The sequence below is a fragment of the Diospyros lotus genome, chromosome 13, assembly GCF_014633365.1.
Source record: "Diospyros lotus cultivar Yz01 chromosome 13, ASM1463336v1, whole genome shotgun sequence".
Classification (NCBI taxonomy): Eukaryota; Viridiplantae; Streptophyta; class Magnoliopsida; order Ericales; family Ebenaceae; genus Diospyros; species Diospyros lotus.
In genome coordinates, this window is record NC_068350.1 from 40,425,315 (window position 1) to 40,449,364 (window position 24,050).

At 38.3% G+C, this 24,050-nt stretch overlaps 1 protein-coding gene across 21 annotated transcripts in view; it reads right to left on the reverse strand.

Annotated features, from left to right (window-relative positions):
* LOC127789328 (O-fucosyltransferase 1-like) overlaps positions 1–21,616 on the reverse strand; it is a 128,683-nt gene extending 107,067 nt beyond the window's left edge. For 5 of the 21 annotated variants that reach the window (XM_052318241.1, XM_052318238.1, XM_052318237.1 and 2 more), the window contains exons 1-3: positions 21,353–21,616; positions 21,181–21,219; positions 17,259–17,334 (exon numbers count right to left, since the gene is read on the reverse strand). In XM_052318241.1, coding sequence (XP_052174201.1) covers positions 17,259–17,334; positions 21,181–21,219; positions 21,353–21,570 — 333 coding nt within the window. In that variant the 5' untranslated portion in view covers positions 21,571–21,616. Of the gene's footprint in view, positions 1–17,243; positions 17,335–21,180; positions 21,220–21,352 lie in introns of those variants that run through there. The other 16 variants (XM_052318263.1, XM_052318262.1, XM_052318244.1 and 13 more) reach the window with 8 other exon arrangements.
* Positions 21,617–24,050: the final 2,434 nt, after the last annotated feature.

The window sequence follows — 24,050 nt, forward strand, 5'->3', positions numbered from 1 at the left end:
GGGTGAAAGGCTTCTCAAAATCTGGTAGCTTCAACTCTGGCACCCTACTCATTTCTTCCTTTACTTCGTCGAATGCCACTTCTGCCTTGGGACCCCAATGAAATTCTCCCTTCTTAAGTAGCTCCGTCAATGGTCGGCTGATGACCCCATAATTCTTAACAAACCGCCTGTAATACCCTGTTAACCCAAGAAATCCCCTTAGGGCCCTCATGGTTGTGGGTCTCGGCCATGCCACCATAGCTTCGATCTTCCTAGGATTAGTGCTCACCTTTCCTTCAGCGATTATGTGCCCCAAATACTCCACCTGCTCCTGACCAAACTCACATTTGGATTTCTTGATGGATAATTGGTGGTTCCGCAGAATGTCTAGGGTGGTTTGCAAGTGCACTAGGTGTTGTTCGAAGGTGGGGCTATAGATAAGGATGTCATCAAAGAAAACTAAGATGAATTTCCGCAAGTGGTCTTCGAAGATGCAATTCATGAGGGATTGAAAGGTGGCTGGGGCGTTGGTAAGCCCAAATGGCATTACCAGAAATTCAAAGTGGCCATGGTGTGTTTTGAATGCAGTCTTAGGAGTATCCTCGGGTTTCATCCTAATTTGATGATAACCCGAGCGCAAATCAAGCTTGGAAAAGAACTTGGCATTATGGAGTTCGTCTAGCAGGTATTCTACTAAAGGAATGGGAAATTTATCCTTGATTGTGATGGAGTTCAAGTGGCGGTAATCTACACAAAACCTCCATGTCCCATCCTTCTTTTTCACTAATAAAACAGGGGAAGCAAAGGGGCTTTGGCTTGGTTTGATAATGGATTGTTGTAGCATGTCCCTAACCATCCTCTCGATCTCATTCTTCTGGATAGGAGGGTATTGGTAGGCTCGGATATTAACTGGTTCGGTGTTGGGTTTGAGGTTGATAGAGTGGTTAAACAGTCGATTAGGGGGTAGGGATCTGGGTTCTACAAATAGGTCTGCATACTTCACCAACAATTCATTAAGTAAGGCCAAATGTGTTACCTAATCAGGGGACTCCTCCCGGTTGCTGATGGTTAAGTAATACTTCCCCAGCCCTCCTAGTTCCTCGGACGTATCCTCTGCAGCCACTATTGAGAAGAGTTGTGCCCATTGAACCCACTTCCCCTTCATGACTCTCTTCAAAACCTTCTCGGACATCAGCTTGCACACCCCAGCTTCTTTCTCGCTCTTGATGGCCATTCTCTTACCCTCCTTCTCAAAGGATACTTCCATGCGGTTAAAATCAAAGCTAATTGGGCTTACTCCTTTCATCCAGTCCACCCCCAAGACCATATCGCAGCCTCCCAACTGCAGTAACCTTAAATCAGTTACGAACTTCTCCCCTTGCATTTCCCACGAAAAACCATTGCAGGCCGAGGTACTCAACACCTTCTATCCATTGGCCACCGTTACGCTTGGGCTGGCGTCCCTATCAGTTGGCAATTTAGCCTTCTCGCCGTGTGCTCATCAATAAAACTGTGGGTACTCCCACTGTCGATTAGGATCATTAGGGTGCTTCCCTTGGCCTGGCCTCCCACTTTGATAATTTTGTTATTGGCCACCCCTTTCAGGGCATGAATGGATATTTCTCCATTGTCTTCCACGCCCCCGTCATCCTCAGCTATTCCTTCCTCCACCTCCTGGTCACCTCTTTCATCCCCTTCTAACAGCAAAATCTGCCTTTTGCAAGGTTGCCCCGGGTGGTACTTGTCCCCGCACCGGAAGCATAGTCCTGCCAGTCTTCTTTGCTCCCTCAACGGATCTCCAGGGGGTGCTACGCCCTGTCCCACAACTCCTCTTGCCCCATCGTTCCACTTACCTACTTCCCGGTTAAAATTCCTTCCTGTCCCACTTTGGGTCCCGGCCACCATGCCCCTTATTTGCTGCCTTTGCCTCTTAAGCAATGCTTCTACTGCTAACTCCTATAATCGAGCATCTTCCGATGCTTGAGCTACTGTCTATGGCCTAAGCACCTTAACCATTGGCCTTAATTCCTCGTTGAGGCCACTTAAGTAACTTGATACAAAATAGGTTTCGGTGAGGTAGGGGTTGTATTGGATCATGTAGGACCTCAGCTCCTCGAAGCGTTTTTGGTATACCTCTACACTCCCTGACTGTTTAAGCTTGTTGAATTCTTCCACAATGTCGGTCATACTTCTTTCTCCAAACCTTCCACATAAAGCCTTTGTAAACTCTCCCCATGTCTGATTTCCCCTCAGCCGTATGACTCCTTGATACCACGCGTCAACCTCTTCGTTGAAGTAGGCTGCCGCTAGAGACACCTTCTGTAGCTCCGGAATGTTATGCCACTCAAACAGCCTTTCACACTTCCTTATCCACCATCGTGGATTAACCCCTTCGAACACTGGGATGTCCATCTTAGGGAGAGGGTATCCTTGTAGATGATGGTTCGCTGGGACTACTAGCCCCCTCCCCAGTATTCCTTCTTCTCGGCCACCCTGGTTAAGCTCCTCCTCATGTATTTCCAGCTCTCGTTCAGCTCTATCCCTTTGGGGGGCAGGATCCATCCCTTCTCTCGGTGGAAATTTAGGCGCTAGCCTAATCGGCTGTTGTCGGCCTAACATGGCTATGTATTGCTGCATTTATGCAGCTAGCTCCTCTCGAACCCGTGTAATGGACTCGTCAACCTCCTTTCCATTCCATCCATGGCACTCTCCATCCGACGATCTAGTGCAAGAATAGCCTCCTGATTTCGAGTCGTTCCCAACTCCATTTGCTCCATCTTGCTTTGGCATTCCGCCACCATCACCCCGGTTTGCTGCAGCTGTGTTTCGAAATTCTTCATACGCGTTCCCTCGGCCATTACAAGACCTGCTCGCCCACTCGACCAGAACAGTGCTCTGATACCAATGTGTCACAACCCGCTGAAGGATATTAGGGTTTATTGCAATTCCAAGAGGATTGCTAGGTTGAAGAAGGGAGTGTGAGGGAGAATAGACGAGATAGCGAAGCAGGCGAGAGAGAGAGAGAGAGAGAGAGAGAGAAGATTGGAAATGAATATTCTGATTGCCTTTTTACATACCGTTACACTGCATAACAGGGTACTATATAAAGGCGATTGGGAGGTCATTCCCTGACAGTGGGGCCCTCTCCTAATCATGTACCGAATATTCTAACAACCTACTGCTCCTACTATGGCCTACTGCTCAGTTGGAGGGAATTACATTAAGGCAAAAAGAAAAATAAAAATGCTATCTGACCAGCTCCATGCGTGACAGGCTATTACAACTCCCTAAACAAAAGCATAGCTATGGTAAGAGAGACAACAGTTGGAACTACTATAAGGGGGTAGAGAGCTTGACAAGCTTGAAGATGGCCTGCTAGACAATGAAGCAAGAATGTTTATGGGATTAGCTTATTAGCTTCAGAGCAGGAACCTGCTACAACATAGATATAAGATATATTATTAATATATGGAACACTATAGGAAGGATTGATTCAGTAAATAGCGCTTAAAATAGCAACACTGTTAGAAATCCCTAATTTCTCTCAGTATAAATGTAAATATGTAATTGATACTTTCCTAATTTTTTTCCGGTGATTTGGGATCTGATTTCCAGAGCCCTTTTATTTAGGATCTAATTCCTTTGATTTAGGATCTGAGTCTGTTCCCTAGAAAGCAGTCCTTTGTATAAGCATACCAGAAAGCTGTATATGAATGATGATATATAGAAGATTATTCCATTAACATGGTATTAGAGCCCACATTTTCTGGGGTCCTCTGTTAGTCGGAGAAATCAGCTATTCTTCATTGTTGAACTACCAGCCTTCATTGCTGGTGATTTAACTTGTCAGCCTTCATTTTTTATTGTTGGTCCCTTTTTTTCTCTTTGTTCGAGCCTTCATTGTCGTCGACTTCAATCAGATTAGGCCCTCATCCACCCCTCATAGAACAGAGATACTGGATTCCTCACAGATGGTCACTAGTCCTGCTGCACCACCCTTTAACACCCCTCTAGCTCAGCCCTCGAATGGGAAACTTCAGAATATGAATTTCTTGTACCATTTGGACGGTAAGACCTGTCACGATCCCGGGGGTAAGAAGGGAATTGTCAATAAATCACAACTGTATCAATTAATTAGCTGCTAGTTGTTAAGGGGGTTGGCAGTTGGTTTGTAAACAGTTAGGGAGTTGAGTTGATAAAACAGCCTAACCTCTTCTTTTAAAAGGGAGGCTATATATGTAACCGAAGGTGGTGGGGGAAAGGCATCGAATAGGATAAGTATTCTTTTGTTTCTCTCTCTCTCTCGTCTCTCTCTTCCCCTTACTATTCTGTTCTATGACCAAAATTCCATATTTGTCCAAGCCCAATTCTCGGGATTTGACATTTGTGGTATCAGAGCCAGATGAACCGGCTGTGGGGTGATTGGCAATTAGTATCTCAGTGAAGGGTAGGCGTCGGAGTTGGTTGGCGAAGGCCATGCCGGTGTGATCGGAGAAGTGTAGTGACAGAAGTGGTGAATTGCGATAAGGACGAATGGCGGAGGGCACCAAAATGAAGCAATTGGAAGTGAGGATGGAAGCTATGGAGTTTGGGATGTCCCAAACTCAAGAGGTGATGGTTCCAACCCAGGAAGTCATGGCAGTTATTAGGGAAATAATGCGGGGGGATACAAAAAAGAACCGAGAGATTTTGGAGCAATACAAGGAGTCCATGGAGTAGTATGGGCAGGGACTAAATAGTGTGTTTGGCATCCTGTCCTCATTGCCCCAGTTCTGGCTATTGCCAGATTTCCCTTCAAGGCAGAGTTTCGATCCAATTCTACCACCCCAGGGCAATATACCAAGAACTCGGGGAGTTCTTGCGACGGAGGAATTTCCGATGGAACAAGAAGTGTAGGTTAGAAATTCCCATTCCTTCTCTAGTAATCACCCCCCTATGCCAAGATTGGAAATTCCCATGTTTGATGGGATGAAACAAAGATGGTGGATTAGGAGGTGCGAAATATTTTTTCAATTCTATAAGGTGCCAGAGGAATAGAAAGTTAACTTGGTTGCAGCCTACTTAAACAATATAGCCTATTCTTGGTTTCAAGGGTGGATCCAAGATGAGGGAAATGGTGGGAATTGGGTAGAATTTCTAGAAGGGTTGTGTGAATAGTTTGGAGAAAGGAGCATGACAGATGTGATTGAGGAGTTTAGCAAAGTAAAACAAGAAGGGTCAGTGGTGGAATACCATGCGAAATTTGAGGAGTTGAGGTCAATTGTGTGTACTGTACAACTGGGATTAATGGAGCAGTACCTGGTGTCCAATTTTATAAGTGGTTTGAGGGAGGAGTTGCGATCAATGGTGAAGATGATGATGCCCACATTTGTGAGGTAGGCAGCTGAAAAAGCACGGTTACAAGAATTGACATTGAAGACCATTTTCAAGAAACACAAGATCCCATACAGGCCGAGTTTGGTGGTTGGACAGCAAGTAGAAAGGAACCATAGGCCCATGCCTATAGGGTCTAAAAGCAGTAGCAACCAAGGTACCGTGCATTAGCAATGGTACTAAGAACCCTCTTATGGAGCAAAGGAGACAATTAGGCCTTTGTTACAAATGTGGGGATAAATATAGCCCCGAGCACCAATGTAAGAGACAATTGATGAATATGGAGGGATCGGATGAGGAGAAGGAAGAAGAATAAGTGGTGGTAGAGGAAGATGTCATCCAAGAGGAATTTCAAGGCGAGGAAGGAGGGGAAATATCCTTCCACGTGTTAAAAGGGAGTCCTATGGGATAGATCATTAAGGTGAAGGGTCATATGGGAAAAAAGAGGTTGATGGTGTTGATTGATAGTGGAAGCGCCCATAGCTTCCTTAGCAAAGCTACTGCTACCAGCCTTAAGTGTTCGTTGACAACAACCACTCCCCTACTAGTGACGATAGCAAATGGGAGCAGAATGTACAGCCATTACAAATGTATAGGATTTAAGCGGGTGATGCAGAAGCAGGAGTTCATGGCAGATCTCAGGGTTCTTGAATTGGGTGGATGTGATATTGTCCTCGGGGTGGATTAGATGAGGACTGTTGGCCCTTTGACTTTTGATTTTAACAAGCTGGAGGTTAAGGTGGAAATTGAGGGCAAAAGGCTAACCATGTTGGGTAGCCTTCAGAAAGGGGAGTGCAAGATGATTGGGGAAAAGAAGCTACATAAAATGATGTTGAGAAAGGGTGGCCAAAAAGCACAATTGTATTCCATACAAACTGTGGGAATAGAAGAGGATGACAACTTGAAGGAGGAGCAGCAACCTACAGCTAAATCTACTGAGTCCCAGCTCTCAAATAAGGTACAACTCTCAGAAGACTTGCACTTACTTTTGATAGAGTTTAAGGACTTGTTTGATGAGACAATTCTTTGCCACCCTAACGACCCCTAGACCATTCCATTCATCTTAAGCAAAATTCATTCCCTGTTAACATTAGAGCCTATAGATATTCTCCTATTGAGAAATCAAAGGTTGAAAAACAAGTTAAATATATGTTAAGCACATCCATAATTCAACCTAGCCAAAGTCCCTATGCATCTCCAGTCCTTCTTGTCAAAAAGAAAGATGGAACATGGAGATTTTGCATTGATTATCGGCAACTCAATTTTAACACTATCAAAAACAAATTTCCCATACCCTTAATAGAGGACCTACTTGATGAACTATTTGGTGCCAAAATTTTCTCTAAGCTGGATCTTAGGTCCGGTTACTACCAAATTCGTATGAAGCCATCTGATATTCCTAAAACAACCTTTAGAACCCACCAAGGGCTATATCAGTTCACTATCATGCCTTTCGGATTAACCAATGCTCCAACTACTTTTCAAACATTAATGAACCAAATTTTCCAACCCTACTTGAGGAAGTTCACCCTTGCTTTTTTTCTTTTTTTTTATGACATCCTTATTTATAGCCCTAATTCTTAACATCTATCTCACCTTCGTACCACTTTTGAGGTCCTTAAATCTCATCAATTGCATACCAAGTTTTCTAAATGTACTTTTGTTGAGAAAGAAGTAGAGTATTTGGGACATATAATCTCGGGGGAAGGGGTGAGGATTGACCCGAAGAAGGTGACAACAATGGTGGAATGGCCTAGACCCATGACAGTGAAGTTAAGGGGATTTCTGAGATTGACCAGGTATTATCAAAAATTTATTTAGCATTATGGATTGATTAGTAGGCCCCTAACAAAATTGCTTAAAAGGATGCTTTTCAGTGGAACCCTAGAGCTGAGACAACCTTTTTGGCATTGAAGAAAGCCATGACTTAGGCCCCTATGTTAGCTCTACCAAACTTCACCAAGCCTTTTATAGTAAAGACTGATGCATGTGACAGTGAGATAGGGGTTGTCCTTATGCAGGAGGGGAAGCCATTGGCATTTATCAAGCAAACTTTATCCCAAAAACACTTGGGATTAAGTGTATATGACAAGGAATTGTTGGCTATGTTAGGAGCAGTGGATAGGTGGCGTCATTACTTGGAGGGAGATCCATTTATAATCAAAATGGACCACGAAAGTCTCCAATTTTTATCACAGTAGAGACTGCATACGCAGTTGCAAAGGAAGGGCATATCTAAATTAATGGGATTGGATTACACAATCCATTATCGAAGAGGAAAGAAAAATGTGGTTGCTGATGCCTTGTCAAGAACGAAAAAGAGGGGAACTTTCCAAGCCATTTCAGCTGCAATACTAGAATGGATTAAGGAGTTAGTGGCAAGTTATAAGCACATAGCTTGGATAAAAGACCTGGTGACCCAATTGTCGGTGTAGCTTGGGAATCCTTTGGGTTACACACTTACAAATGGGTTGGTTCAATATAAAGGTAGATTGGTGGTAGAGAATGACCAATCCTTGAAAGAAAGGATCTTATGGGGCATTTGGTATAGGAGAAGTTTTTAGATTCCTGGAAATGTTAAGTTGGGAATCTACATTTTCATGTTTGGTACAACTTTTTAAAAAAAGAATCCTGGAACAATAACATTCCCAAGATTTATTTTTAATTAACTTTCCCACAAAAAGATTCCATAGGAGGGGTTGGGAATCTTGAATTCCCATGGACTTGGGAAAGTTTTTAACATATAAGAAGTCTAAAACACCCCTTACCCTCTTATAATCCCATAGCTCTTTCATGATTATCTTTGTCATAACTTGCTTCTTACAAATATATATATATATATGAATATATATATATTCATACAAACATATATTACGTATATATATACACACATATATATAATGTGTAAAAAAATGACGTTTTTTAACTTCCTAAAAGGTTGAGTCCCAATATTTTATATACTAGAAAGAATTTATCATTTTTAAACAAAAAATCAAATAAGGGTAATTTTGGAAAAAAAAAATGGATTCCCAGGAATGTTGTATTTAAACCAAACATAAAAAATGTAAGATTTTTACAAAATGTGAGGGATAACAAAATATGTGGGCTAAAAAAGGCCCTCTATGACTTGAAGCAGTCTCTGAGAGCATGGTTTGAAAGATTCACACAGACAATGAAAACAATGGGGTATAGCCATAGCTAGAACAGGGGAGATCATACCTTGTTTATAAAACAATTATCTAAAGGAGAAGTTATTGCACCTCTAGTCCATGTGGATGATATTATAATAATAGGGAATGATATGGCTAAGAGAAGTCATCTAAAGAAAAATTAGCTAAGGAGTTTGAAATCAAAAATCTTGGAAGATTAAAATACTTTCTCGAGATTGAGGTGACCTACTCTAAGGAAGGTATTTTCCTATCTCAACGAAAGTATGTGTTAGATTTTTTGAAAGAAACTGGGACAAGAAACTAGGACTCTAGGTGGCAAAGCTACAAGTATTCTAATTGACCAGAATCATAGACTGACTAAGCAACATGGTGGAAGCAAAATTGAAAAAAGAAGATATCAAAGGTTAGTAGGAAAACTAATCTATCTATCTCACACAAGGCCGGATATAGTCTTTGCCATGAATGTTGTTAGCCAATTTATGCACAATCTAGGAGTGGAACATATGCAAGTTGTTCACAAAATTCTCCACTATCTAAAATCAACTCTAAGTAGAGGTATTCTGTTTTGACCTAACCAAGATCTATCCCTGACAGAATACATTGACGCTGACTATACATACTCATTATCTAATAAAAGATCTACCTTAGGCTACTACACCTTCCTAAGAAATAATTTGGTAACATCTCAAAGTAAGAAACAAAATGTGGTGGCAAGATCAAGTGCATGTTAGGACCTTGGGTTTCAAATCTAGGGTTTCTAGTTGACAGTCATGGTAGGGAAGAGAGAGAGAGAGAGAGAATGGATAGAGAGAAAATGAGAGAATTTGAAATCAATTCATTCATAATATCTCTGTACAAGGTGGTATAGCCTTATATATGGCTATCCTTAGTAGTTAATTAATTACATTTATAACCGATTTTACTAATAGCTTATAATAGATGCAGTAGTTTGTTGCCAACCATTGTAACTATAATGATTGTAGTTGAAACAACTTCAACTGCTTTCTGCTATCGCCTATCTCTTGATTTTGCTTATCACGACATTTCCCTTTCCTTTAAAATTTTCTTGTCCTCAAGAAAATCAAAGAAATTGAGCAACTTAGGGAAATTAACCTGGAAGATCTGGCAGATATTCCCAAGTGTTGTTATCCAGGTGAAAATGGGACGAGAACTTGGTTCTTGTAGATAACTCGTTTGTATGGCCTCTACTGTCAATTCCAATAGTTTTGCCTTCTCTACTACCTGCTTAATTGTTACATGTTGCAGCATCTTCAATGTTGACCTAAATTCTTCATTAAGGCCACTTATAAAACTCGAAACAAAGTATGCTTCCGAAAGAGAATGGTTGATAATGATCATTAGTGATTTAAGTTCTTCAAACTTGATTTGATATTCCAAAATCGTTCCAACCTATCTCAACTTATTGAATGATCAGTCATATTCTTGTTAACAAATCTCACAAAATTCTTCCACAAAATCCTACCAAACACATTCTTCTCTAAGCCTTACCCAACTTTGATACCATGAATCAGCAACATCGTTCAAGTAGGCTGAAGCCAGGTTAACCTTTTGGGATTCTCCTACGTTGTAGAACTGAAAAAACTTTTGACATGTCCTTACCCACCATCTAGGGTTCTTGTCGTCAAACATAGGATTCTCCAATTTTGGCATGGGAACAAGACTATGAGTATTAGGGTTATTCATTGAATTATTTTCCATCATTCATCCTATCGGCAATAAACTCCTTGTAATGCATATTTTTAACTTCTCTTACAGGAGTTCTAGTTTGTCTAAGATTTAAGCCATTAGCTTCCAAGATTGGATCTCCATTCTCCTTGGGGTAGAAAGTCCATAGGTAAGCTTAACTGTGGAATCTAGGAAAATATCTTTAAGAATTTGTCTAGCCTCTTGGCCAAACCTTCCATTGAAGCATCCAACTTGTTTTCTAGTGACTTATACTTTCTTGAATCATTCTCGCCCCAAAATCCAATGCTTCCATTTTATTCTGCTAATTGGTCACCAAAGAATTAACCTAGTTAACTTGCGCCTCCTGTTGCTTCATTTGAGTATTGTCCGCCATAGCTCTTAAACTTACATATGCAAGCTGTCATGGATAGTAGTCAAAGAACCGACTACTTTGACACTAGATTGTCAGGACCCTAGGTTTCGAATCTAGGGTTTCTAATTAACAGTTGTGGAAGAAGATAGAGAGATGAGAGAAATTAGGGAGAAAATACAGAGTAAATCAAAAGGAAATAGAGAATGGATAGAAAAAAAAAATGAGAGAACTTGAAATCAATTCATTCATAATGTCTCAATACAAAGTGATATAGCCTCGTATATGGCTATCCTCAACAGTTAATTGGTTACATTTATAATTGATTCTACTAACAGCTTATAACAGTTGTAGTGGTTTGTTGCCAACTACTGTAACTATAATAATTGCAATTGAAAAAACTTCAACTACCTTTTGCTATCTTCTATCTCCTAATTCTGCTGATCACGACAGTGCAGAAGTAAAAGATAGAGCAATGGCACTTGGTAATTGTGAGTTAATGTGGCTTAAGATCATCTTAGATGCTTTGAGAATTTAGAAAAATATGAACATGAAGGTTTACTATGATAATATGTCATCCATTAACATTGCACATAATTCGGTGCAACATGAGCGAACCAAGCATATAGAGATAGATAGACACTTCATCAAAGAAAAGATAAAAGCAGGACTTATTAGCCTACAATATATGCCATCTAAAGAACAAATTGCAGATGTTTTAACTAAGGGACTTCCTACACACAGATTCCAAAAACTAACAAACAAGCTATGAATGACTGATATTCACTCACCAACTTGAGGGAGAGTGTTAGAAATCCCTAACTTCTTTCTCAATTTAAATGTAAATATGTGATTGATACTTTCCTAATTTTTTACCTATGATTTGGGATCTGATTTCCAACTCCGCCTGAGGATGTTATCCACTGTCGGTCCCAAGTCCGGATAAAAGAGGGTTGTGTTAGGTAGTCGACAACCAACGTAAAACTTAGTCAGATCCAAATCATGAACTCTAAACAAATTATGAAAAACCATTGGGGCATAACCCTTCATAGCAACGCGCTACACTGCTCGCGTGTAGTGTCAAGTGAGCTAGGGCCGCTACATCGGCGCCCGAATGTAGTGACAAATGAGCAAGGGTCACCGCATTTGCTTGGACAGATGTGGGTAAAGAAGCTAGTCCAAAATCTAAATCAAAACCAAAATAAAAAACAAAATCAAATTCAAAGTCAAGGCCAAAACCAAAATCATAGACTAAGGATTGGATCATGGAACATAGAAACATTAACAGACAAAGCTATGGAAGTGGTAGATGTGGTGATTAGGAGAAAGATTAATATTATATGCCTTCAAGAGACGAGATGGATAGGGAAAAAAGCAAAAACTTTATCAGAAACTGGATATAAAATATGGTACATAGGAAATGATCGAGGGAAAAATGGAGTGGGGATTATTATGGATAAAAGCTTAGTAGATGAGGTAGTGGATGTAAAGAGAATAGGGGATAAGATTATTATGGTGAAGGTTAGTCTAGGAAGAATGACTATGAATATCTTTAGTACATATGCACCATAAGTGCAGTTAGGTGAGGAGATAAAAGCAAAATTCTGAGAGGATCTAGAGGAACTCATACAAATGATACCAAGAAGAGAGAAAGTGATTATAGGAGGTGACTTAAATAGTCACGTGGGTAGAGACGAAAACGGCTATAGAAAGGTACATGGAGAGTTTGGATTCGAGGAAATTAATAATAAGGGTAAGTCTATTCTAGATTTTGATATGGCATATGGGCTCATCATAACCAATACTAGGTTCGAAAAATGGGACGAACACTTAATCACAAATAAAAATGTCACATCAAGCACCCAAATAGATTACTTCCTCATGAGACAAGAGGATCGATTATGTTGTAAAGATTGTAAGGTGATACCGGAAGAGTGTTTGACTACTCAACATAGACTTTTAGTACTTAACGTCCAAGTAAGAAATTGGAAGAGAAAAAATCACATAAAACAAAATCCAAGAATTAGGTGGTGGGATTTAAAAGGGGAGAAACAACTAATCTTCAAAGAAAAATTAAGGAGTAGAAGGGAATGGAATGGAGAAGGACAGACAAGCCAAATGTGGAGAGAAATGGCTAATGCCCTGAGAAGCATGGCAAAGGTAGTCCTTGGAGAGATAAATGGGAGAGCCCCTAACCTTAAGGAGTCTTGGTGGTGGAATGAAGAGGTACAATTGAAAATTAAAAATAAAAAAACTTGCTATAAGGCTGTATATCAGTGCAACAATGAAGAAAATCTAAAAAATTATAAAGAAGCAAAAAAGACAGCAAAAAGAGTTGTTAGTGAAGCAAGGTCAAAAGCATATGAGAATCTATATAAACGACTTGATACAAAAGATGGAGAAAGGGATGTATATAAATTAGCTAAAGCAAGAGAAAGAAAAACAAGGGATCTAAATCAAGTGAAATGCATAAAAGATGAAAACCAAAATGTATTAGTGAATGAGGGAGCGATTAAGGAGAGATGGAAGGAGTATTTCACAAAATTATTCAATGATGGTGGTGACATAAGAGTTAGGTTGGGACATCTTAGTAACTCCAAAGGGAACGTGAGCTATACATTTTATCGACGCATAAGTTCAAATGAAATAAGGCAAGTATTAAAAAAGATGAAAAATTATAAGGCGGTGGGACCGGATAATATACCAATAGAAGCATGGAAATGCATGGGAGAAGAAGGCATCTCCTGGCTAACGAAATTATTTAACACGATCCTTAAATCAAAAAAGATGCCAGATGAGTGGAGGAAGAGTACTTTGGTTCCTATATACAAGAACAAATGAGATGTTCAAAACTGTGAAAATTACAGAGGAATTAAGTTAATGAGTCATACCATGAAAAGAAACAGAGGCTCAGAAAAGAAACAGAGGTCTTGGAAAATCAATTTGATTTCATGCATGGTAGGTCAACAATGGAAACTATATACCTACTGAGGCGCCTAATGGAAAAATATCGGGATCATCAGAAGGACTTGCATATGGTGTTTATAGATCTAGAAAAGGCCTATGATAGGGTCCCTAAAGAAGTATTATAGAGGGTTTTAGAGAAGAAAGGAGTCCGAATAGCCTATATACAAGCCCTTAAGGACATGTATCACGGTGCAGAGACAAGGGTCAGAACATGTGGAAGGGATATTGAACCGTTTAAAATTATAATGGAATTGCATCAAGATTCTGCACTAAATCTATACTTATTTGCTTTAGTAATGGATGAACTCACTAAAGACATTCAGATAGAGGTGCCATGATGTATGCTATTTGCAGATGACATAGTGTTAGTGGATGAAACAAAAGAAAGAGTGAACACTAAACTTAAGTTGTGGAGAAACAATTTAGAATCTAAGGGATTTAAATTAAGTAGAAAGAAAACAAAATATATGGAATGTAAATTTAGTAAGAATGCAAGAGTGAAGGATGTTATAATAAAATTGGAAGACCAAATCTTACAAAGAAAAGACCATTTTCGATATTTGGGATTAGTGATTCAAAAAGATGGAGAAATTGACGAGGATGTCACACATAGAATTAAGGTATGTTGGCTAAAATGGAGAAATGCATCGGGGGTGTTATGTGATGGTAAAATTCCATTAAAACTGAAAGGAAAATTCTATAGAACAGCTATAAGACTAGTTTTGTTGTATGGCTCAGAATGTTGGGCAGTCAAATACTAGCATGAGCAAAAGACGAGCATAGCGTAGATGAGGATGTTAAGATGAATGTATGACCATACAAGAAAAGATAAAATTAGAAATGAGGTTATTCGTAATAAAGTAGGAGTAGTGCCAATCGAGGAGAATATGAGAGAGACTAGACTAAGATGGTTTGGTTATGTGAGAAAGAGACCAAGAGACGTTCCTGTGAGGAGAGTTGATGAAATGAAACAATTAGTCAAAAAAAGAGGTAGAGGCAGCCCCAAGAAGACCTTGGGAGAGACATGAAAGTTTGATATGAAATGTATGGACCTAAATGAAGATATGACAAAAGACAGAAATACATGGAAGTCTAGAATTCATGTAGTCGACCCCACATAGTGGGATAAAGACTGGATATATTGTTGTTGTTGTGTTGATTTGGGATCTGATTTCCAAATCCCTCTTATTTAGGATCTAATTCCTTTGATTTAAGATCTAAGTTAATTCCTTTGATTTAGGATCCGAGTCTTTTCCCTAGAAAGTTGTCCTTTGTGTATATATACTAGAAAGTTGTATATGAACGATGATATATAGAAGACTATTCCGTTAACAAAAACCTTTCTTTGTAAAGGGGTGGCAAGAACTAGAAAGTTAAGTAATAAGCCTATAGTCTACACCTAGGACTACTAACCCACTCCAATCTACAATTCTTGGCCTTTCACAAACACATCCACTAGCAGATACACAAAGTGAAAACGAGTCGAACAAGCACAAGGACAATTAGTGAAGATAAAAGAGGTCACTTTTTGATAATCTATAGAAGGTGAAATTGATCTTTTGAGTCAATTGTAAAAACACAAAGAGAGAAAGAGAGAGAGAGAGAGAGATATTGGAGAAAGATTGTAGGTTGAAGCATATTTTTTATTTTCACATACCACTTTATTTTAGTTGTTTCTTGGAGGAAGGATAATATAATTGTACAACTAGAATATTACCAATCATCCAAATTATAACTTCCTAAGCCAGCCATCAATCAATCATACCAAATTATAAATTCTAATAGCCAGCCATCAATCAGTCATCCCAAATTATAGCAATCAACACCCTCACTCAAGATGTTGCATGGATAACTCAAATGCCCATCTTGCAGACAATTGAACGAAAGAGCCTGATACTAAGATCCTTGGCAAAGATATTGGCAAGCTATTGTTCAGATTTTATGATAAAGAGTTCCTCCATTGAGCTTCCCCTTAATGAAATGTTTATCGATTTCTATGAGTTCTGTTATGCCTTTTGAACTGGATTGTGAGCAATGTTTATGGCAACCTTGTTATCACAATAAAGAGAGACAATGTTCATCCCAAGGAAGTAAAGAACTTTACCAAAGTCCTTGATCCACTTTTACGAGATGGGCTTTCAACTTGATCCTTCTTTAGAATTGTTGCCTATCACTACTATGTCATCAACATAAACGATAAGGATGTAAGCTGATCATGCAACTGTTTGTTGAATAAAGTTTGGTCTGCATTGCTTTAATGAAATCCATAAGCCAACACAACTTTATTAAATCTATCAAATTGCACTAGGAGACAATTTCAACACATACAAAGCTTTTCTTCAATTCACAAACTTTCCCTGCAATCTTATCACATGAGAAACTTGGGGGAATCTCCATATATGCTTCTTCTTCTAGATACTCCACGTACAAGTGCATTTTTCACATCTAATTGTTGCAAATTCCACCCCAGATTTGCTACACAAGATAGGAGGACATGGATTGAGTTCATCTTTCTTGGTAGTCCACAACATAGGTTTGGGTGAACCCCTTTGTGACTAATCTTTCCTTGAGCCTTTTAATTGTCCATTTGCTTTATCCATGATTGTGAAGACCCATTTACATGCCAATACTTTTTTCCCAATTGATAGACCACAAAGCTCCAGGTATTATTTTTTTTTACCAAGGTTCTAATTCTTCTATCATGGCCTCCTTCCATTTTGATCATCAATGCCCACTTTCCAACCCTACAGGATGGACACATAATATGAAGAAGATAAAGGTTCTATAGGAAGGAGATAGAGCTTCATAGGAAATAAAGTTAGAAATAGGGTAACAACTATAGCTAGGAATGCCTTTTCTAATTGCAATACGAATATCAAGATCGTTAACCACAAGTTGAACAAAAGTTGAGTAATGAAGACTTACTGCAAGGTAGAGTGGGAGACTAAAGTGGATTTGAAACCGAGGATGACTCTTGGCTAGGTAGGGTTCTCCATTAAGTGTGGGAGTATGCCAATAAATCATCCTTGCCTAATCTTGAAGCCTCTACAACATTCTCCTTTTCAATTGTATTTTTTGTTCCCCAAACATCTTTTCCTATGTCTTCCTTTCTTGCATCTTGCATTGAAATTGGCGAAGGAAGGGAAACAATCAACTCTTTCGTCTTGATAGTTGATATTCTTACCCTGAAGAGGTGATTGTGATGCTAAGAAATATGCCTCTATATCTTGAAATTTAACATCCATTTTAACAAAAAGTCTTCGTAGTAAGAGGATGGTAACACTTGTACCCCTTTTAGTTCAAAATAACTAATAAATACACAAGTTAGGGCTCTAAGGTCCAATTTTCCAATGTTCCTTACATGATCACGAACAAAGCAAGCACAATCAAACATCTTGGTCCGAGATTGCATAGGAGTTGCTTTGTTGAAGGAGTTCTTGTGGTGTTATAAATCTACAGTTGAGAATACTAGAGAGAGTTCAAATACATGTTTTTTTTTTAACGAGATCAAATACATGTTATCCTATAAAATTCTCGCATTCTTGCTTGAGTATATGACAATACAAAATAACATAAATTGTAATTGCTTACATCTGGGAGTTTGTATATGAGAGTGGAAAAAGAGAAAACAATCAAACTTCAAAGAATATAATCTAGTTATGAAAGTTATTCACTATAGAATTTTTCTTTTTTCATACCATTTCTTAGTGTACCTCATTTATCAATCCCCTTTCAAACTCCATCCACGCAGTCGGATGCTTGCAGTCTATCAGTTCCTTCAAAGACATTCTGTGCAGGAAATCTCAATTGGATGATATAATAGATAAAATAGGAAAGGAAGATAATAATCATGATGAGTTTAAGAAGGCAGGTGAAAGATAAGCAACAAGCAATTGATTTATCAGATTGTTTTATTGACATTTGACACCCACATGATAGGATTGGGAAGTAGTCCTTTTTCTTTTTTCTTTTATTTTGGATTATAGGACATTGAGGAACTGCCAGATGGGATGGGAGGGAGCCCTGAACAACTTTCCAAAATATAAATAAGTAAATTCAAGAAGAGGATTGCATGAATACTGCATCTAAGATGTTATCCTCTTACCATGTTATCAGACAACATCAAGTAGCATTTAATTGAAAATATACACCAAAGTAAGATCTTTGGCATTTTTGGAGGGAATTCATTGTCAAGACAATCACTTCCTTATAAAGCAAAATTATTTTTTACAGACAAAAGGATCATACACCACTATTAGAAGAAATTTAAATGATTCACCTCCCTTAAATTTAGAAGGGTAAATGGAAAAATCATTATGATGTTCAACCAGCACAAGTATATGTTTACTGTCACTTTGGTTCATTTTCTGCGACAGTATAATAATGGGCCAACTAAGTGATAAAAGGTAATATTTCTTTTTCAATGTGAGGAAGTTTTAGTTATTTTAATAAAATAGAATGTAAGAAGTGCAAAAAAAAGTTTATCTAAAAAGGGAACTCCCTCTTCCTTCTCGTTCACTCTTTTTCTCCTAAGTTTGATAATTCTTGGAGCCCAACACAAGCAGAGATGAAAAAACCTACTTCTGGAAACCCGTTCAAAGTGCTTAAATAACAATTTCAATGACAACCTGATTTGTGATGATCAAAATAGAGTATACATGTTCCGAGTGTTGTTGTTACTGGAAGTCTGGAACCAGATGAATCAGAACTGGAAATGAAACAAGGTAGAAATATTTAACCGTGCTGAGTTGGTCAGAGGTTTGGTGCAGGCTCTTTCATGGTGACACTCATTTGATGCATTTTGCGATGTATTGCATGCTTGCACGAGATATTCTTTAGATGACTTCTTAGAAAAGATAGTGTTTATCAAAAAGAGAGACTAAAGCTCATAAAAAAATTCCGTATTGAGTATGCCCACTTATGCTGTCTTCATTCACCATCTTGTCCTCTATGGCTAATAGGCTAAAGAAGTTAGAGGCACTTCTTGTGAGAGGTTGTGGTGACAAGTGTAAATGTCATTTAGTGGGTTAGACTGAAGTGTCCCACCCTATAGTGGATTGTGGTTTGGACATTAGGAGGCTAGGCCCTTTAATAAGGCCATAAGTAAGTGGTTGTAGAGATTTTCCATGGGGAGGTAGGTTATTGTGCAAGAAGGTTATAGTGGGTAAGAATGGTAGCCAAGAGGATGTGATCTTGTTACAGGGTCAGTCTCCAGAGTAAACTTATCCACAGTATGGTTCATATGGAGGATTCCTTAACAGGTTGGTGGGGGAGTTGATTCAGATTTCTAGTTGAATAGTTGATGCATAGACCTTTGCAAATAATTTATAGGAGCAATGATTGGTGAAAGCTTCAATCCATTTCTAATGGTTTTCTTTGGAACCTTACGTTTAGACATAATCTCCACAATTGGGAGATCAATTGCATGACAACTTTCTATGAGTGCTTTCATGATCATCCATTTCTAAACAAGAGGGTCATTGGAAGCATCATACAAGGACAAGTGCTTCCTCATTTTATGGGAGCATTTGTCAACAGGGAGCATCCCACTTCCCTTATCAAGCTATCTCAAGAGTTGGGGCTCCTCCTAGGGAGGGCTTATTTGCTTGGTAACTTGGTTTTCTCTTTTTAGGGCTATTCTCACCTATAACAACTAGAAGAAATGAAGGCAAATTATAATGGATCAGTGCTCCAAGCGCACAAGGATAGGGAGACAACCTATGATCTTCTTCCCCATTGTGTAATAACCCATGATATGTCAGGTCTTAATTTTTTTCATCTTGGCATTCAATAGATGATGTTGGCTTTGGAGCCAGATATTCTTTGTTCTTGGAAGAGAGGGTGCCTGAGCAGCTTGCTTCATGGGATTTGGCAAGTTGTTCCCCTTTGCATGGCGTGGTCTATCTGGAAGGAAGATAATAGTAGGACTTTAATGGTGTATAGCATTTTGAGGCCATTTTGAAAGGAACCATTCTCGTCTCTCTCTCTCTCTATATATATATATATATATTTATGAGAGAGAAGGGCTCATTTACTTTGCTTGGGTCTTCTTTGAATGAGTTGTTTGGACTGTTGATATATAGTCTTTTTGCACTTGGCTGTGTCAGGTGGTTATGGATCAGGCTTTTGCTAAACATATTCATCAAGTTCATAGGGGTCAGCAATGCTACTTACTCTTTTGTTGCTGATCAACAAACAGGTGAAGGAATTTGAAAAAGATGATCAAGTACTTGTGGCTTTGAGGAGAGAAAGGTTTCTTAAAGGCACTTATCACAAGCTTAAGCTTTAAGTCCAGGAAGTTTGGGCCATACATGTCAAAAAAACTGAGCTCAAACGCCTATCTAATTGAGCCGCCACCTGAGTTGAAGATTAGCTAAATCTTCAATGTTTCAGATTTTATCTGTCTGAAGTCAAGCTCTATTCCATTCCTTGGAGAATGATGCAGGAGCACGCAAAATAGCGTTATTAGTTTTATTTTTGTTTGCTGCTAGTAATTATAATAAAGATGTTACATGGCTAGCATGTGATTGTATAGTCTTTTAAGGCTATTTGTAATAAGAGGTTTTACAACTCCTACTACTCAATAATATTCTTGTTCCTACTTTAATCAATCCCTACTCTAGCCATTAACCTGTTGAATCTTAGTTCTCAAACAACTTCCACGGTATCAAGAGCCCTTGGACAAAACTGATTAAAGAGGGCAAGCTGGGAAAAAAGTTTGGAAAAGGCTCAAGTTTCACAGAATAGATCTTCCAAATGTGTAGATGCACATGCATAAATGTTGCAAGCCACGGATACATGTATGTATGATTTCACAACCTAATAATTGCCACCTTTTTCTTCTTTCATTATACTTGTTTTTATCTAAGATAGTTTTAAACTTTTCTCTTTTTATCTAAGATAGTTTTAAACTTTTCTCTTTTTTTCTTTCCAAAATGGAAAAAGGAAGAAAAGAATTTGGAGAGTTTATCTTAAAAATTGTATGGAAGGAGATGTGTAGTTGTACATACAGAAAATCATGGCAATGTTTACCCAAAAGTAAATATGGAAACTAGTGAATTACAGCCTGAGGGAGTTTCATAACTCAGACACTTATTCAAACCAATAATGTAAAAATGTGTATTTTAGGCTAAACCCTAACACCCCAATTATTTTTAACGTGTTGGATAGAAATAATAACTGATTAGGTTGTTTGGGTAATTTGTAGGAGCAAAAAGAGGTTAATGGAGTAGGAAGTGTAAAAAGATACAACAAATTTCCTTTCCTTCCAATTTTGGGAGGAAATGGCAGGAAGGTGAAATATTTGGTATTTTAACATACTTTAAATATGGATTATTTCTCAATGATTACATGATAAACGTAAAGTTATTTTAAATTTTAAACATGCACCTCAATTACTTCCCTTTCTCGGAAATTGTTTTTTTTTTTTTTTGACCAAATAAGAGAAGAAAATGTTTCTTCACTTCCTCTTGCCTAACCAAACAACAAAACAAGAATAATAAACATATTCACTTTCCTTCCCTTTATAATTTGAGCTTCCATTCGTTTTCAGCTAGAAATGGATATGGAGAAAAGGGAAGGCATGATACAGAAAGACCTCAGATTCTGAAATTAGGACCAGTCCAAATGTGTTACCTTCTTTTGTATTCACTTTCCAGGCGCATAATACACACACTAGTATAAGAGGCATCAGATCAGAATGCGAAATCTAGACGCAAAAATTGAACAATAATCCAATAAAGTTGACGATGTATGGCAATGAAGGATTGGAATGGAAAAACAAATCGCGTGCGAGTAGACTGACTACCTGAAGAAGGCAGGAACATCCTGGTAAAAAGGGTCACGAACAATTGTGTCCATGACGTCGAACAGCAATATTGGTAGCTTTCTATTCTCATTCTTCGTCGGATTGCTAATAATAATATTGGTATTGAGAGCCATTTTTACAGATTTTGCTGGCAAAGGCGGCCTCAGAACAATACTAGACATTGCCGATGATGCGGGCCTCCACATGACCATCACCATTTTCCTCGACTTCGGACTCTCTATCTCCAACCCGGACAAGTGAGAATGTAATCGACCCCGAAAGAAAGGGCCGACTTATTGAACCGATCAAACAAAATTTCCTTTTTGCCCCTTTAATATTTACCGCCCTGCAGCACCGGTCTTTCGCCCAAAACCGCCGCCGCAGCCACCAAAACCTCGATGATAGATAATAATGCGGTTAAAAGCCCACTTATGGCAGAGCAGACGAAAAAGTAATGGCCTATTAGCACCAGGAATTTAATTTTTTTTTTCGTGCTTTTGTGCTTTTATTTAAAAATTTTAATTTTAACAATAAAGTTTTAATTTCATCAATTAATTATAATTTTATTTACGATTCGAATTCAATTTGTTAGCATCTAAGACCCACTGATATGGTATGGTACCTGATATTTTAAAACATTTTAATTGAGCTTCACGTGTACATGTGTAAATTTGGTTTATTAAAAGGAAATTTTCAATTTTTTACATGTTTTTTTGATTTTATTAAAAAAATTTAATTTTGACAATAAAATCTTGATTTGATCAATTGATTATAATTTTATCCACTATTCGGATCCGATTCGAGAGGCATCCATGACCCGCTAACATGACATGCCATCTGATATTTTAAAATATTTTAAGTGGGTCCCACGTGCACATGTGTAAAAAAATAAAATAATATTAAATATATATATATGTGCACATGTAAAATAAGCAAGTAGATGACAAGGACGAAGAAGAACGACGACGACAAATAACAAAGGCAACGACCGATGTAATATCTCATATTTTCGTAAGGTTATCACGTATTTTAATTGAATTTAAAATATCGAACAATGGGCTTGAAAGGGCAACAAGTGATCAAATTAGCTGCAGGGAGTGCCCTAGAGTTTAGATATCTAAGGACAAAGGTATATTTTTTACGAACGTCTTGAGATGAGATTTATGACACTTAAAGAAATAAAATAAGAGATAATTTTCGGTTAAGCTAAGTTGTAGCTTGAAAAAATCGAATGATGGTAAGGGCTTTCTGGAAATCGTACATATCGAGTATTTTGAGTTATTAATTTTGAGATTTTAAGTATCTCGATAAATTTAATCTTTAAGGGTGTAATGGTCATTAGAGAATTATCCAAATAAAATAATGATGAAATTATAAGCTCATATGGTAAAATATTAAAGTTAAGGACTTTAAATTATGGCCAAAATGTCATTTGGAATAACTTTGAGGTATTAGCTTGGACTTCAAAAATTAAATCCATTCTAATTTTGGATTTCAAAAGCTATTCAAATATATCTTTGAGTCTTTGGAGTCCATGACTTAGATTGTGACAAGTGACATAATGTGATTGGTTGAAAAAATCTATAAATAGGCACAATGGATTGTTCTCAAATCATTTCAAGCAAGTTTGAGAGTTGAGACACTCTAAGAGGAGGAGCTTGCTCTAGAGAGAGATGAGGAAGATCGGCAAGAAGGCGGGAAGAAATTGAAGGAGAAGCCAAGGAAGAACGAGCCTCGTCGGAGTTACGAGTTTTCGCCGGAGTTCACCAAAATTAGTCAGAAAAAAAGTGAGGATAAGTCCTTTTTTTTTATAATCCTGTAGAGGGGGAAGGGAGGGTCGCGTAGGTTCAAACGGGAGTCGAATCGGAGTTAAAACGAGGGAGATATGGCCGAAATACGAAAACGACGCAATGTTGTCCGAATTCTGTTGTGCAGCGCGTAAGATACACACGCCGAAAGTGGCTGCGCATGAAGGCGCGTGGCTCACATTCCTAGGGGGTGTAAGGGCGCGTGAGAGGTCCTTTTTCCATGAAAATTTTCAATTTTGTCCCTACTTTAATACTCTTCAACCCTATATAAAAATATTTGAGGTTATGTTTACCAAAACATGTATTTTTTGCAGAAATGTAGACCGTTTGTTGTGAAATTATACCGTCCAATAAATAAACCAACAAGATGAGACTCCTACACTCCAAATTCTATTTTTTGTTCTCTTATGAGATACTTCTATTGCATGAGACGTGTTTTGTGAAGTTGTTATACATAAACTCTTGTTATTCTCTTACGTAAAATCACGTTGTATATATGAAATATATTTTTCTAAAAAATATATGTTGTTGGCTTTTTAACTGTTGCATTTATAAAATTCGTGTGGTCATACTGTTGTACCTATTTGTTGTTGGCCAAGAGGAAAAGTCGGATATCCCCCGAGAGGCGCTATGCTTGCGCTATCGAGAAAGCTCTCGTGGGGAAGACCGTGAGTTTAAGGAATAACAGATGTGGTGCTTGCATGAGTTCTATGAGGTTGGGCCGAAGTGACATGGTTAGGGACCTCCCGAGAGGCGCTATGCATGCACCATTGAGAAAGCTCTCGTTGGAGGATGTTGATATATTCACGAGGCACTTTGGAGTAGTTCTCCTTATATTCTCATATATTTTATACCTGATCATGCATCGATATAAACTGTTTTTGGAGTTT